Genomic DNA, 15,537 nt, shown 5'->3' with positions numbered 1-15,537 from the left:
AGGAGCGAAGCGTTCTCAAGGGAGAGCTCAACCAACTCCACAACATCACGCAGGTGGTGGTTGCTAAGGTGTTCGGGTCGATCCCTAGCACCAGCACGCCCACCGTCCAGCTGGCGGAGGTCTCGAACAAGGTTCGGGCGCTCATCTCCTACGGCATGTTCTATGGGATGTCAGGGGTGCTGACGTCGGTGGCGACCCACTACCCTTACCTGGACTTCACGGCCGCCTACAAAGGATATGCCAGCGAGTGGAGTACGGATGAGATCCAGGCGTTGGGGGAAAACGTGGTGCCGCACGCATAGGTGGTCACCGAGCAGGTCACCGCGCAGTGAGTGATGGAGTCTCATCGCTCGATGGTGGTTGTAGGTGCGTGCTAAGAAGACATCGTCTAGCCTGCCGTGGCGGAGGCCGGTCAGAGGCGAGCGTCGTCCCGCCCGCAACCGAGCCGAATGTCGTTCCGACTACAGCCGAGCCGAGCACCGTCGTCCCGACCACAGCTGAGCTGCCTTCATCTTCGTCGGCCGCACCATCCGCCGATACGACCGGAGGACCACAATAGAATTGTATAAAAGTAGTTAGTCTTTGTAAAAAGATAAATTTGTGTGGGGGCCCCCCGTGTGAACAGTTTATGTTCTTTTGTGATGAAATCAATCGTGAGGGGAAGCTTGCCCCGCCCGCCCTTGTTTTTATCCTTGCGTAACTTTGATTTTTTCCTTTGCTTTTCACACTTGCCCATTGACCGTGGGCTGCAACCTTAAGAACCCAGGCGTGGCCCGCGAGGCTCAGCTGCTCGTAACCTTAGGTCATGGTGGGGTCTGATCGGTCGGTAGGCTAAAGCGTAAGTTACCTAGGGTAGTCAAAGGAACAGGGTGCCCTTTCATTTGGGCGAAAAGTGTTACTGAACGACAGTAAATAGGGAGTGGTATCACACCTCCATGGTGCCCCCGAGCGACCCAGGCCGAGAGTGCTCGGGCTAGGGTGCTGTAGGAGCAAGTTTTAAATAGAAATGAGCGGTAAAGACCAAGCTTAGGGAAAGAAATGACATAACTGTTCGATGTTCCATATGTTGGTGAGAACATTACCGTCGTCATCCTTCAGCCAGTAGGCGCCCGGTCGGATCACCTCGGCCACCAGGTACGGTCCTTCCCATGGTGGAGAGAGCTTTGTGCTTGTCCTTGGTTGACTGGGTCTTCCAGAGTATGAGATCACCGACCTCGAGGGTCCTCCCCCTAATTTCTCTCTCGTGGTACCTGCGGAGAGTTTGCTGGTAACGAGCGTAGCGGATGGCGGCCATCTCACGAGCCTCATCGAGCAGGTAAACCGTGTCATGCTGAGCCTCCGCGGCTCGGTCTTGGTCGAAGGCCCTCACTCGTGGGGCGTCGTGATCAAGGTCGGATGGCAACACGGCTTCAGCTCCATACACCAGGAAGAAAGGGGTGAACCCCGTGGATCGGTTTGGAGTCATTCTTAGGCTCCAGAGGACTGCCAGGACCTCTGCAAACCATCGCTCGGCATACTTTTGAGTTGGTCGAAAATACGGGGCTTGAGTCCTTGGAGACGTAGGCCCAATCGATCCTGATGCCGTATCCATCACAAAAGTCCAAGAACTTCTTACCGGTGAAGTTGGTTTTGTGGTCGGTGATGATACAGTTAGGAACACAAAACTGATAGATGATGTCGAGGAAGAACTTGACCACCTCTTCCGAGCGGATGTTGGTGATGGGCTTCGCCTCGATCCACTTGGTGAACTTGTCCATCGCCACGAGTAGGTGAGTGAAGCCACCTGGGGCCTTTTTGAGGGGCTCAACCATGTCGAGGCCCTAGACCGCGAATGGCCATGTGATGGGGATGGTTTGTAGCTCCTACGCTGGCAAGTGAGTTTGCCGAGCGTAGAACTGACATCCTTCACACCTACGGACAACCTTCTTTGCGTCTCAGAGTGCAGTGGGCCAGTAGAAACCTTGGTGAAAGGCTTTCCTGACCAGCGACCTCGGGGCCGTGTGATGTCCATAGATTCTAGCGTGGACCTTGAGGAGGAGCTGTTTCCCCTGGTCGGTCGGGATGCACTTCATGAGTACTTTCGATGGACTTCGTTTGTAAAGTTCGTCACCGATGGCGACGAACGTCTTGGCGTGTCGAGCGACTCATCGTGCTTCAGTCTTTTTTGGTGGGAGGACTTCTTCGAGGATGTAGGCGAGCAGCGGCGCTCTCTAGTCGGCCGGGTCGAGCGTCATCATGGCGGTGTCGCCTGTCGACGTTGCGATAGGAATGTCAGGGCCTGAGCCCCCGAGCGCCTGGTCGGGGTCGGATCACGTGGGAGCACCGGAGCCCCCGAGCGCTTGGTCGGGGTTGAGCCGCAACGAAGTCGGATCCTCCAGAACGCAGGCAGACGGCTCGTGGAGGTCGTTGATGAAGACCCCATCTGGAGACGGAACCCGCCTGGCAGCCAATTTCACGAGGAAGTCGGCGGCATCGTTGTCCTTTCGGGGGACATGATGCAGCTCGATCCCTCGGACCGTCTGATGGTTTGTTCCGTTTTTTTATTCTCTATTATGTGGGCCCCGCATAAAAACTGCCTGATTTTTGGGACTATGTCGCATTTACCGGATCCAGTAGAGGGCGTTGCGTGGCCCGTGTGATGGTCTGTTCCGTTTTTTATAGTGTTGTCAAGTTGTATAGAATAATTTATGTACACAAGTTGTATAGAATAACTTATGTGGTGTTGACCAACTTTTATATATAAGTTGTGTTTAATAACTTTTGTGTTTTCAAGTTTTGATATAAGTTATAAGTTAATTTGTTCCTTTATGTTTAATAACTTTTTCTGTTTCACATTTTGGCATAAGTTATAAGTTAATTCACTCATTTGTGTTTAACAATTTTTATACATAAGTTGTGTTTCATAATTTTTATGTTTATGAGTTTTGGTTGTTATTCAACACAACTTATATATAAAAGTTATTTAACACAACTTATGTACAGAAGCTATTTTATACAACTTGTTAGCCAGCCATATTAGTCAGGTCTAAAAATAACAGCGCAATACATATTTAGACGGGACAACTGGGCTTCATGAAGCCTGTGGATTCAACCTTTAGGCCCCGTTTGGATGGTATGGTTCTGGAGGAATTTGAATGGTTTAGAGAAATTCTGAAGGAATTTATGAGAGAAAAACACTGTTCCGGATGATAAAAGAAGTTGATCAAGCCGGGTTCAAAGACACGCAAACGGGGCCTTAGGCAACTGACCCACGTAAGCAATAAAACAGCAAAAGACAAGAAGACGTCAGATTAAAATCCAATGGTTCAAGATGTGTGTGCGAGAAGGTGTCGAAACACACGATTCTTGCTGTGCCTGGCATCGGTTGTTTCCTGGGCTATCATCACACGGTTGTTGGAAGCCTACAAAAACATCCAAATGACAGGTAGACAGTCCCGACGAAAAAACATCACATTAATTGTCCACCATGCATTTTGAAGGCAATTCATTTGCATAGTAGTATGCCTAGTCTAACAGATGCTTCAACTGCATGTATCTTTATGTGCTTTTATATACCTGAACGAATGATGCCATAGATGACCTAGTGAAAGGTGCATGCTCGTACAAAAATAAGTTGAGAATCTCACTACGGAAGCAACGAGATATTGCTATGCCCAGCTCACAGTTCAGCAGGGACTAGAACAAAATTGTCAGCTAGATGTATCACCCTCATCACGTGATGCAGATACTCTGAAATGTTCCGAGCTCCCAATTAGGTCATCACTGAAACCTTACATGCACCAAACAAATGCATAGACGCCGTCACTGACTCACTTCTATGGGGTTGCAACGTAGAACAAAAATATCCTACCAAATTTCCTGTTCCTTGCTTACAGTTGGGCAGCCAACCTGATTACAACACAGGTGATCAAAGAGGCAGTACAAAAGTCACATTCCTGGCATTAAACTAGTGGCCGCTGCTTGTTTTCCTCGGAATCAGTTTGGTTTTCTTACATTGATAGTACATGGCTATGCATTTTTTTTTTTTTGACAAAATGCTCCAATCAGCTCACAAATGGTTAACAAGTTTGTAAAATACCTTCATAAATCAGAGGAATGTGTTAACCTCAGGACTAAAGAATAAAGTAACAGAATTACTACAGACAGCCCATAGTCACACAAGCCTGGCCCTTGACCTTCAATATTTCAAGCACGAGTGCAAGAATCATATTGTACGTTATTCCTCCCAATCAAATCAGGAGCATCTACATAGGCCTGTAGATACTAACTAATTTCTGACATGAGGGCACCAAGTGATCATACAAAGGTTGAGTACAATGTTGCACATTTTAATGCCTACAAGAATAAACAATCACTTATAAAGAATATGACAGCAGTTCTACCTTTGGTAATGCCACCAGATAGCAGGTGGGAGGGCACAAGCCACAAGGTTTGACCACATTGCCACATTGATACAACAATATCAAAGGATACACCAACATTGGTAAAATGCTACTCTAGCAGGAACACAGGGACTCAGATCTACTTATTGCTGATAACAAATCAAATTGCCTACTGATATATGCTGGTAGCTCATTTGAACTAAAACTTTTCTTCTATATTAAACAGGTTCATAATCACAGATATGTAGTCACACTTGTTCGGTGCCTGCAAAAGATAATGAAGACTATATGAGAATCCCGCGGCGCCAAGAACCAAATGAAATTATTTAGGTCGAGGGTTATATGGCATTGTCTTGCCTCCATGACCTCCCTTGTATATTGCTCTATTCAGCCTGATAGATAAGAAGTCAAGAACAAAATGTGATGAGCAAACAGATTGATAATATATGTACTCTATTCTTTTCACACCCTTACAGAACATGTTGGTAGATACACATTCACAGAAGGAAAAAATAATTCAGCGCGGTGCAAAAAGGAGTTAAGAGTCATTCAGTAATGCTGTGTGCAATTGACAAAAAAAAGAGTAAATCCCATAACTCACCTTTGGAGCATATGGGGCAAAAATGGCCTTCACGTCTTCAAAGACCTCAGGAATTGGTTTTGCCGCATCAATCTAGGTTGCAAATTCCAACAGAAGGGCCAGCAATTAATTAAAATGTGAAAAATATAATGATGGTCATGAACTCAAAAGGAAGTAAGGAAGACTACTCCATCAGATTATCTTGCCATCTATAAACATCATCCTTCTAATCTCATATATTTAAGTTGGCATGCATCTTGTTCCAATCTGTGCTTCTATTTATAGTATAATACTACATTTTGCATCATTAGACTGCAACAGGAGTAACCCTCAAATGATAAAAGTCCATTAATACCTTTTTAACCTTGTCCTTTGAGCTATAGTACTCAATGACAGGCAAACTAGATTCAACAAAAACTTTGAACCTTTTCCTGATAGTTTCAATGTTATCATCAACTCTTCCCTGCAAAGAGAACAATAAATATCAGAAACAAAGACTTTGTGACTAAAAATATGCACAAGTGAAGGATCATTAAGGAAACCTGATTGCGCCCCAGAAGACGTCTTTCCATCTCTTCCTCAGCACAATCAAAGAATAGAACAAACGCAGGAGAAATTTTTGTCTGCAACAATGAGGAACAATTAATAGTCTAGCTAATTCATTTAAACATACAATAAAGAATGAAATATAATCCCTTGATCCATCATTACAACTGGGTACAACCAAACAAAAGAAAGGGCCTTACAACATTCTCGAATGCAGCACGATTCTCTTCGTTCCTTGGAAATCCATCAATCAGAAATTTGTCATTTTCACTTTTTATCATGGCCTCCTTCAACAGCTTTATGGTTACTTCTGATGGAACAATCTTTCCCTCCTTTATCATGTTGTCAATCATGGTTCTGAAGAACATTAAAGTGCATAAAGAACATAGAAACATATAGAGGTCAAACAAATGAGTCAACAGGACTAATCTAATTTTACTTGGAAAAATGTGTTAAGAAGGAAAAGGAAATAAAATGCAGTTAGCTTTCTTATGGAGGGATTGGAAAAGGAAGATACCCATTCTCCGAGCCAGATTGGATCTCTGCACGCAAAAGATCTCCGGCACTAAGATGGGTGAATCCAAAGTGTTCCACTATATTGGTACACTGTGTGCCCTTTCCACTTCCAGGACCACCTGTGTCACAAAGTCATATCTTTTGAGTGCATATATGTAACCAGATATATTTAATGAACCCATTTTATATTTTCAAAGATGTATAAGCTCATTTTCTTCCATGAGGTACGATATGCAATAGGCAAATGTAATAAGTGAAGATAGAACAGATACCTAGAACGAATACAACAGTAATTTTCTTGCCACCCAGCATATTCTCAGTGACCTGAACGTGTGGAGTACATTTCTAAGATGAGGTATAACTTATGAATAGCATAACTTCCACAATGTGAGGGTATTTCCTTAGACAACATGTAGAAAATATATTGACGATATGAAAACTAATTTCTCAGGTCATGAACCAGAAAAGAGAACAAGGCATATATCCCAGTAAAAGTAACTAATTCTGAAATTTAGGCATAAAGATACAAGACTAAAGGGCAACAACTGTAAAGGTAACAGGAAATTAAAAAAAACTCAGAAAGGAACTGATGTTGGACTGAAGGGTTAATAAATTAAGAAATATGTTTTGATGCTGAAAAATTGAGGTGCTCCAAATTCTCAATGAACCTAGGCTTTTGCGACAGTAAGTGGATTATCAAATATGTAGGTGATCAATCAGTAGCTTCAAGTAAATCCAAGGTACCTCCTCAGCCACAACTGCTGAAGCATCCACAGCTGTGCCCATAGCTCAAAGCTACTCTGCAGATCAGTTACAATATGTAAATATTTGCAGCTTTGTACAACGGAAGTCCAAATTTTCATATCTCAAATGTGGAAAAAGAAACATATCGTTGAAAGTCAAAGAGATTGTTTTTATGTGCTGAAACTAGGCAAGTATAGGCGATGTTATAATTAGGAGTTGGGACACCTAATTCCCTCTATAAAAAGATATACATTGAGGCCTGTAAAGGGCCACGGGACACGGCTTATAAGAACTGATACGTTTGTGTTGGTTTGTTATTCTGGAATTTGGAGACAAGCAGGCACAAGGACAGCTGTATTGATCCAATTTATTATATAGCAAAAAATAAAGAATCACAAGTATAGCAACAGTTTGGCTCGAACTAGAACTACCCTGGTCTGGCTCCAATTTTATTTATGATTACTGAGACAATTGGCCACTAAATGGCTCCAAGCAAATGAGACGCGACAAGGGATCACAAGCTCACAACTAGAACACGTGGCCCGCCCCGACCTCCTGGAAGTGGGAAAAAAAAAATCCCACGGTCTCAGGAGGCTGACACTAACCAACCAATCACCCCCAGATCCGGGTCCAAACGCACAATCCCATGATCACACATCTTCAGATCCGCGCCCTAGCCTGACCTAAACCTCCGATGGATCCATTCCAGCGGAGAGATCAAATTGACAGCACGACCAAATGGACCCAAGGCGCGAGGAGCGATCAGCATGGATTGTCGGGTGCACGGATGCTCACCTCGGGCCGGAGACAGCGAGCCGGTGAGCGAGGTGAAGGTGATGGGTGCGCGGGAGAAGGGGAGGCGGGCGGGCGGCTTTTCTGTGGAGGCGGGGGGTACAGTAGGTGGGGAGAGCAGATGCAGCCGATTCGGGTCCCTGGCTCCTCTCACGCGAGTGCGATCAGTTTTTTTTTTTTTTTTACTTTGATTTTATAAAGCAGCTTCATTAGTAAACCTTAAAGTCTTCAAAATTGTTAGTAAAATAGCTTTTCTAGAAAATAGCAGAGAGCTGAAAAAAAACTAGTATTTTGAGCTTCACCTGCAAAATTGCGTTTGTGAGCGAATCTGAAAAAAAACATTTTTTTACAAAGAAGTTGTTTCATCCGAGCCTGTTTGATAGGAGAAGCTAAAAACAACTTTTGTTAAACTGACCAAAAGCTACACCAAACAGCCCCGAAGTCACCATGTACACAATACACCGGGGCACAAGAAAGGCTCGCACTCCCTTTTTTTTAACCTCAATTAAGAAGAATATAAGTCACTACAAAACGTATCCACACAACAGTCGAGCCACTAGCACTTAGCGAGAAACACACAAGAAGGTCATCATGCATCATCGTTGCCTAGCCTTAATGCAAAGGCATGTCTGTAGTCACTTGTCCACTAAGTAAACATGGTTTTCACCAGGAGAAGCTCGAGACAAGGAATGAAGCCCTCAGCGACGTCCCAATCAGCCCGAAGGTGCTGTCATACAGCCTGTTCACTACGATCGTGGATTATAAGCTGGAACAGTATTTTTCTCTCACGCCAAACCAGCCAGCAGTAAATAATTCACGATCGTTTACGACGAAACAAACAGGCTGATAATCAACGCTGACGAAGCGTCGAGCGGAACTTTCACTATAAATTAGAACAGATGGAGTATAACTTTTTAACGTGAAGAAATTCACATATATAACGTTAATTAAATTCTGAAAGAAAAAAAAGAGAGAAGAGATATAGCCTTTGAAGTGAAGAAATTCACGTACCTAGTGTTAAATTTTAAATGGCACATGATTGAATATTAAATCGCATAATAGATTGAACGTCAAACTAACGAAATCTCTCTTTGTTCATGTTCAAAAGAAGAAATCTCTCTTTGTTGAGCCTGCTTCTCTTCTTGCCTTGTTATCCCATTCCTTTTCGCTTGCCACATCTGAGGACTGCTTCTTGCTTCTTCCTGCGCTCCCCTCTCCTCTTCCTTTTTGCCGCTTCGTGTGGATCGAGACGAGGGGCGTTGCTGATCTGCCGGGAGGGATATAGACTAGAGAGCCAATCTGAATAAGAGGCTTGCTATTCTGAAGAGTACAAGTCTGAAATAGCAATGTCACTGGAATTGCTCTAAAAGCTCTCTAATTCTTTCTCTCCACATAATCAGATCCGATGCACTGGTGCCTTCCCTCCTCTCCCCCGGTACGGCGAACGTGGGACGTGGATCGACGATTTTAGGTTTCCGGTTCATAGGGGGTAATACCTCTTTAGAATGTTTGGTTGGAGGATGAGATCATGACCCATCGGTGTCCCTAGATAATTCAGGCGACATATCGGAAATGTAGCTATGAAACGGGATCTCGTCTGTGAACTATAGCGCTGACTGAATCTATTATAAAGTTCTGAACTCTAGAGTAGTATGTGTTTTTTACTGAAAAAAATGAAGTCTGAACTCGAGAGCTTTTTGCGAATTGTCTGAACTCGAGAGCTAGCTTACGTTTCATTTCCCGTCACATAGCATTTCAACTTTGGCGTTCGTGATGGAGGCCCAGTGGCCCATTTACATTAGGTCCCAATTCTCGTCCAGCACCGTGTGAAAAAGAAAAAACTCTCGTCCGACACTCATCCAGCCGACCTCGGGCGCGCGGCGCCCGACCCCAGCGACGCGCCGCCCACGGCCGCTGCGTCACGCCGCGCCTCCAGCTCCAGTCTGTTTTGGGACGTCGTCCCAGCGCCGATCCGTCGTTCGTACCCTGCCGTCCCCGAACTGCGATCCGGAACGCTCGTTCCCGGGACGCGGATCTCCGCTACCTACCGCGATCCCTGTGACCGTCGCTACCTCCCTTCATCGCAGCCTGTTGCTGCACTCAGTGAGAGGTACTTCCCATTGCGCTGCGAATTGATGCACAGATTCGTTCCCCATTACTTCCGGTTGCATCTCCACCTCCAAAATTTTTGCGTCCCGATGCACTGATTCGTTTTTCCGACTAGTTCTACTTCAATTTGTCTTTCATTAGAAAATCTTTCCAGTAGCACGCAAGCACAACTGAATCACTCAATTCGTGATAGGATAGATAGGTACAGTTCTGCCCAGGCAATCTGCATTTGGGGACTAATTTAACTTCAAGATGAATACTTGCAGTTTTTTTTTCGAAAACCTTTTCCTCGTGTTCATTGAAGTGCAAAGAGAGAAGACCTGACTTTTCATTGTTCATCTTGATGGCTTTTATGGTTGCATCTACGGTTGGGCACTCATCCCTTATCTACGCAATAAAAGCAGCCTGTAAGGTGCTCTGTTTTGGAGAAGAATAGGGACAGAATGATATATCTAAAGAAATTATATTGTGGTTAGGATTCAGACTCAATTAATCTTCTTAGAATGAGTAAATATGTCTTCTCAAGCTATGCACAAAGTTTCGTTCTATGGATGCACTCCGGGATACTTGGCACTACTCAGTTGAGGAACAAGTTGCCATGTTTCTTCAAACAGTTGGCCACAAGGAAAAGAACAGGGACATTTTTTTTAAGGTCTACTAAAACTGTTAGTAGATGTTTCAGTGAAGCTCTGTGACACAGGTCAATAGATGTACCCTTCAGAATCCAAAACATCACGAGATTCTACCGATATTTTGAGGTCCAAAACAACACAGAATTCTATCCAAAGTCCAGCGCCAATTTATAAGTGCTAACTTCTAATTTCTATAAGGTAGGATTGCATCAGCAGCTTATAAGACTGTTATGAAAGATGTAAGATCTTATTTGGCTATAATGTGAGTCGTACATTGCTTTAGGAACATATTAAAACCTGATGTGTAATGCAGTTCTTATTATTCATGCAAATTTTAAGTTGTCATTTCCAGATATGGTTGGGAACAGTGTGATGTGGCAACACCTGGAAGTGGAGGATCTCCTTCTTTACCACAAGGAGAAAATCCTTCTCTACTACAAGGAGAAAATCCATGAGTCAGGGAGGGCCTTTGTTCTAAGGGAGGTCCATCATGAAGAGTGTGCTCGAAGGCTTAATGAAAAGTATGGTACTAACTTCACGTGGAAACAAACCTACAACAAGTACCACAAGCTTAAAGGAGAATGGAAGCTGATCATGGAGGCAAAGTCTGCTAAGGGTGCTAGTTTTGATGATGTTCAGAAGAAGATAATCTATGACGAGATAGAGGTTGTCAAGATGAAAGCTGTAAGCATACATAATAAATATCTTTGTCACATATATAAGTTACATTTGCAAACTGTATAGTATCCTAATGAAACATAGTTTTCTTTTGTGTAAATGTAGAAAGGTGATAAGAAGGCTAAGTACTACAATGTTCCAATTCTCCTGTATGATGAGATGGAGTTTGTCTTCACGGGGAAACATGCTACTGGAGAGTTCAGTGTTATTGAAGCACCATTTGTTAGCTCAGCAAGGCAAGAGAATGATCTCGTTGGGAATGTCGACCCAACTCAAGAACTAGCAGATCTGAATGGTGATCCTTCTCAACACGATTCCGACACCCACCCAGAGTCTGATAGTCCAAATCCAAACCCAGTAGGTTCTAAGCGCAAACACGAAGAAAAGGAGAAGAAAGGGAAATGGGCTAAGCAAGGTGTCCCCATTTCCATGCAGGCCTTGTCGGAAGCAGTGAGCTTTACCCATGGCACTGATCCACACGAGGGTATTTTCAAAGGCATTGAAGACATGGATGAATATCCTTTGCCGGTTCGTCTTGATTTGCTAACCTATCTTGCTCAAAATCGCCACATTGCTAACATGTTGAAGGGACGGAAGGAGGAAACTTTCAAGCAATGGGTGGCACGATGGGTCGCTGGTCACTATCCTTTGTGATTCATGTTTGAAGCTGAAGTCGTCTTATGATTCGTTTGTACTCACAGTAGGGTCTAACCTAACTTTATATGGCAAGCTGCATATTTTGACCGTATGTCTATGCATGGCAAAGTTTTTTTTTTTTTTTTTTGATAGTATGAAACTAGATAGTGAGTGTTAAGTCATGGCGTGGCCCGCTTGAGCAAAGAAATTGAATCTGGCTTTGGGCAGACGATCACAGCTACTGCAATACTAAACGTCACATGAATCTATCACAGGGAATGATAAAACCATTTGTCCACTATAAACAGAGGAACAAACAAACAATGGTAAACAAGCCGGTATACCCATCCTATTACACGAAGACGCGCATACTGAATATTCCAACTAGCAACAACTGTGACCATTACAGCTCGATATATTTTTATGTCTTTGTTTTCGATATTCGAGGACCTACGAAAATAAGAGAGAACAACTATCATCCAGGGAAGGCGATCTTTATGTAGCCCAGAACAGATTCCAAGTTCCAACCGCTGATGTCTGCACATGAGAAGGAAGCCATGAGTGACCATAAAAAGAATACAGAAAGTAAAAAACGTGCAGGTAAACTAGAAAAAAAGAATACAGAAAGTAAAAAACGTGCAGGTAAACTAGAAAATCAATGTAGCAATAAGCAGTTTGTGAAATTAAAAGGGAAAATAAAAACTGCACAACTAAAACCAGAAGATGCAGGTGCGGCACTAAGCAGTTTAGGAACAGCATGCTTAATGCACAAGTAGCAACAGTTTAAAGGAAAAAAACTCACAGAAAGCATAACTTCAAAGTACCATACAGAAATAAGGTGTTGGCATGCATTGACACATCAACAGTAAGACATGGTAGTTGATAGAGAAATACTAACGTTCGCAGAATGAATCAACGAAACATGGATGTGCTTGCCTAATAACTGGGCTACAAACTCAACCTACATGATCATAAACCAAGGAATTAGATTACGAAAATAAAAGACAAGGAGTAAATTTGATGCCCTAAATTGGCTAATAGAAGTAGTGACACAATTGGCAATGAAGCAATTCATGCATTGTCTGTGTGCTCTTAAAGCTGCAAGAATGATATCATGCCAATTGTGTCACTATTAGAGGTTCATACACCTACAGCGGAGTCAATTATCTTATTGTGGAAGCAAAGAGCTATTTCATTGCCCAGCAGGGTTTGAATCCCCACTAACACCACAGCACGTGATACAACAGAATGTTCCCATTTATGAAACACACAAACAAAAGGACAGCCAATGCTACTTACATCTGATTGCAGCGTACAACAAAACAACCTTTACAGATTTACTCTTGTTTACATTTTGGCAGCTAACCTAATTATAAGATGAACTGACAAAATAACAAAAGTTACATAATTTTGTGTACCTAAAAAGTTACATGAAGAATATCAGTACATAAACTATATATACATCAATATGCCAAAATAGTGAGCATGCTATTTAACAGTTACAAGCTTATATTTTAGACAAGGCCAGAATGTTACAATTCTTGGCTAAAATAATGCCAACTAGCTACAGAGAGTATCAACCGAACCTAAGGATCTATACAAATGATTTTACATAAAGGTCAGTAAAAAAAAATACATGACAATGTTGTGTAGGCTTTTGTCCTAATCTACCACAACAGACAATGTCAATATGCCACAGCACTACTTTACAGTACAATTCAAGAGTTACAGTTCAAAACAAACAAGAGATCAGATCAAGCATAACTTACATCTCAAATTATTGCTACAACAGATCAGCAGTTGCTAGTTGTTACTGAACAATGCCTGGGTGCAAAAAAGACGCTGCCCTGGATCGTCATTGCCTCTATACTAGATGTAGCTCAGCCAGCTACACTATTGAGGTGTCATCCGCCTACGTTTAGAATGGTCAGCCTCCCTCGACCTGCTCGGTATCCCAGATGACCTCCCCCTGTCCCAGTCTTCATTACGCTCTGAATCACGATCCCTGTGCCTGTGATAGTCACCATAACGATCTCTGTCATCCTTGTGCCTCTCCCTATCTCTGTCCCTCTCTCTGTCTCGGTCTCTCTCTCTGTCACGGTCTCTTTCCCTGTCTCTGTCATAATCACGATCCCTCTCTCGGCCCATGTCATGCTCATTCCGATGCCTCCTCTCTGGCCACTCCTGTTCAGGGGGCATATCTTTCTCTCTGTCCCGTCTCCTCTCTGATGCCCCAGACCATTCCCTCTCTGGTGGCCTCTCCTTCCCATGGCTTCCCCCTTCCCCATACTGATGATCAGATGCTGCATCATCCCCATAATTTGATTGTTCTTCCGCACCCCAAGCCCCCATGCTGGGATCAGGCCACATCCCCACCCCACCAGCCCCCATTCCACCACGACCAAAGAAGGCCGGGTTTACATGTGGTGCAACAACTGGAGGAAATGGTTGCATCATCCCAGGAAACGGCCCAGCACCTGGTCCAACAGGGAAGTTACCAAACCCACCAACCATCCTTCCCATTGCACCAAAACCAGGATCAAACCCCTGGCCCAGCATGCCCCCTTGAGGCAGCATCGGGGGTGGTGGAGCAACCATGCCGTTCCCAATTCCACGGCCAACTGCCGGACCCATTCTATTGTTCCTCATATTACCAACAGGGCCTCTACCTCCACCACCACCTCTACCCCAGTTCCCACCACCACCGCCTCCGGATACAGCACCTCCTCCACGTCCACCACTGTAATTACCAGCAGCATGAGGCATTCCAGCACCACCACCCCCTCTACCACCCTTTGGTTGCACCGATGATGTCTGTGCAGCTAAGGCCTGCTGGATCTTCACCTGCGCCTCGCCCATGCGGCGCACAGTATGGGGAGACGCGAATGCCACAACACATGGACGGCCATTAAACGAGTGGCCGTTCATGCCCTCCTTGCAGGCAGCGGCGGCGGCAGGGTCGTAGAAGTCGACCTGGCAGTACCCCTTGGACTTGCCGCTAGCCTTCTCGTCGAAGAATCTGACCTCCTTCACCGGCCCATACATGCTGAGCTCCGCCTCCAGATCAGCGTCGGTTGTCCACCAGTGGAGGTCGCCGACGAACAGCGTCTTGCCGCCGGGGCCATCGCCCCCACCAACGCCGGCTCCGTTGGCGACAACGACGGGACCGCCGCTGTAGTTCCCTCCCGGCCGGTGGAACCCGTCGCCCTGCTGGATCTGGTGGTGCTGAGGCGGCGTGGGGGCGGGCCCGGGCGGCGGCGGGAGATTTGGCTGGGGCGGCGGCTGACTCGGACTCGGCGCTGCCACAGCAGGCGCGTAGACCTGCTGCTGGGGCGGGGGGTGCGGCGGCGGCGGCGGGGGCTGCTGCGGCTGCGGCAGGGGCGGAGGAGGGAGCTGCTGCTGTTGGTGGTGGTTCAGCTGCGCGGGCGGAGGAGGGAGCTGTTGCTGCTGCTGGTGGTGATTCTGCTGCGGGGGCGGGGCGTGCTGGGGCGGCGGCGGCGGGTGGGAGTTGAGGAGGAAGCCGTCGCCGACGTTGACGTCGTTGTAGAGCTCGTCGAAATCGTCGTCCTCGCCGTAGTACTGGTCGACGTCCTGCACGGCGGAGATGGCCTCGCTCCGGTGGAACGCCGGGTCGCCGTCGGGGTCCATGGCGACTAGGGTTCGGGATTGCGGGATTGGCGTGGGTGGGGGGATGGGAAGCTGAGGAAGGAGATGGAAAATAAGATTTTATAGTATGTAAAAAAATAGAAATCGGAGCCGGAGACCGGAGCGCGCTCGTCCGGGTCCGCCCCGTGGGCCCACATGATGGCGGGAGTCGAGTCTTGAGATAAGGCTCTTGTTGGGCCTTGTTTACTCCATGGGCCGTAGGTCTGCTTTAGGAAGAGCATGTGATTCGAACTCTTCAGTTCCAGTTTGAGCCAAA

The 15,537-nt window shown here is 45.5% G+C and overlaps 3 protein-coding genes across 7 annotated transcripts; 1 reads left to right on the top strand and 2 right to left on the bottom strand.

Annotated features, from left to right (window-relative positions):
• Positions 1 to 4,103: 4,103 nt before the first annotated feature.
• LOC136500605 (UMP-CMP kinase 4-like) lies at positions 4,104 to 7,701 on the bottom strand. The gene is made up of 10 exons (XM_066496000.1): positions 7,564 to 7,701; positions 6,769 to 6,824; positions 6,297 to 6,348; positions 6,026 to 6,143; positions 5,709 to 5,865; positions 5,505 to 5,585; positions 5,318 to 5,425; positions 4,984 to 5,055; positions 4,740 to 4,774; positions 4,104 to 4,647 (listed from the first exon to the last, which is right to left on the bottom strand). The coding sequence occupies exons 2-9, from the start codon at positions 6,808 to 6,810 to the stop codon at positions 4,766 to 4,768; spliced, it is 639 nt and encodes a 212-aa protein (XP_066352097.1). The 5' UTR covers positions 6,811 to 6,824; positions 7,564 to 7,701; the 3' UTR covers positions 4,104 to 4,647; positions 4,740 to 4,765.
• Positions 7,702 to 9,415: 1,714 nt separating this feature from the next.
• On the top strand, positions 9,416 to 11,727 carry LOC136501193 (uncharacterized). 4 transcript variants are annotated; one of them, XM_066496689.1, is made up of 3 exons: positions 9,416 to 9,670; positions 10,654 to 10,985; positions 11,085 to 11,727. In XM_066496689.1, the coding sequence occupies exons 2-3, from the start codon at positions 10,656 to 10,658 to the stop codon at positions 11,631 to 11,633; spliced, it is 879 nt and encodes a 292-aa protein (XP_066352786.1). In that variant the 5' UTR covers positions 9,416 to 9,670; positions 10,654 to 10,655; the 3' UTR covers positions 11,634 to 11,727. The 4 variants fall into 4 exon arrangements, with proteins under 4 accessions (XP_066352786.1, XP_066352787.1, XP_066352788.1 ...); XM_066496690.1 differs by having other exon boundaries at positions 10,641 to 10,985; XM_066496691.1 differs by lacking the exon at positions 9,416 to 9,670 and adding an exon at positions 9,762 to 10,499.
• A 116-nt stretch (positions 11,728 to 11,843) lies between these two features.
• Positions 11,844 to 15,316, bottom strand: LOC136501192 (uncharacterized). 2 transcript variants are annotated; one of them, XM_066496686.1, is made up of 3 exons: positions 13,385 to 15,316; positions 12,514 to 12,576; positions 11,844 to 12,152 (listed from the first exon to the last, which is right to left on the bottom strand). In XM_066496686.1, exon 1 carries the CDS (start codon positions 15,261 to 15,263, stop codon positions 13,509 to 13,511), a length of 1,755 nt encoding a protein of 584 aa, XP_066352783.1. In that variant the 5' UTR covers positions 15,264 to 15,316; the 3' UTR covers positions 11,844 to 12,152; positions 12,514 to 12,576; positions 13,385 to 13,508. The 2 variants fall into 2 exon arrangements, with proteins under 2 accessions (XP_066352783.1, XP_066352782.1); XM_066496685.1 differs by lacking the exon at positions 12,514 to 12,576.
• Positions 15,317 to 15,537: the final 221 nt, after the last annotated feature.

This window comes from Miscanthus floridulus, chromosome 13, assembly GCF_019320115.1.
Source record: "Miscanthus floridulus cultivar M001 chromosome 13, ASM1932011v1, whole genome shotgun sequence".
Lineage (NCBI taxonomy): Eukaryota > Viridiplantae > Streptophyta > Magnoliopsida > Poales > Poaceae > Miscanthus > Miscanthus floridulus.
This window is presented reverse-complemented; position numbering and strand designations above follow the sequence as displayed.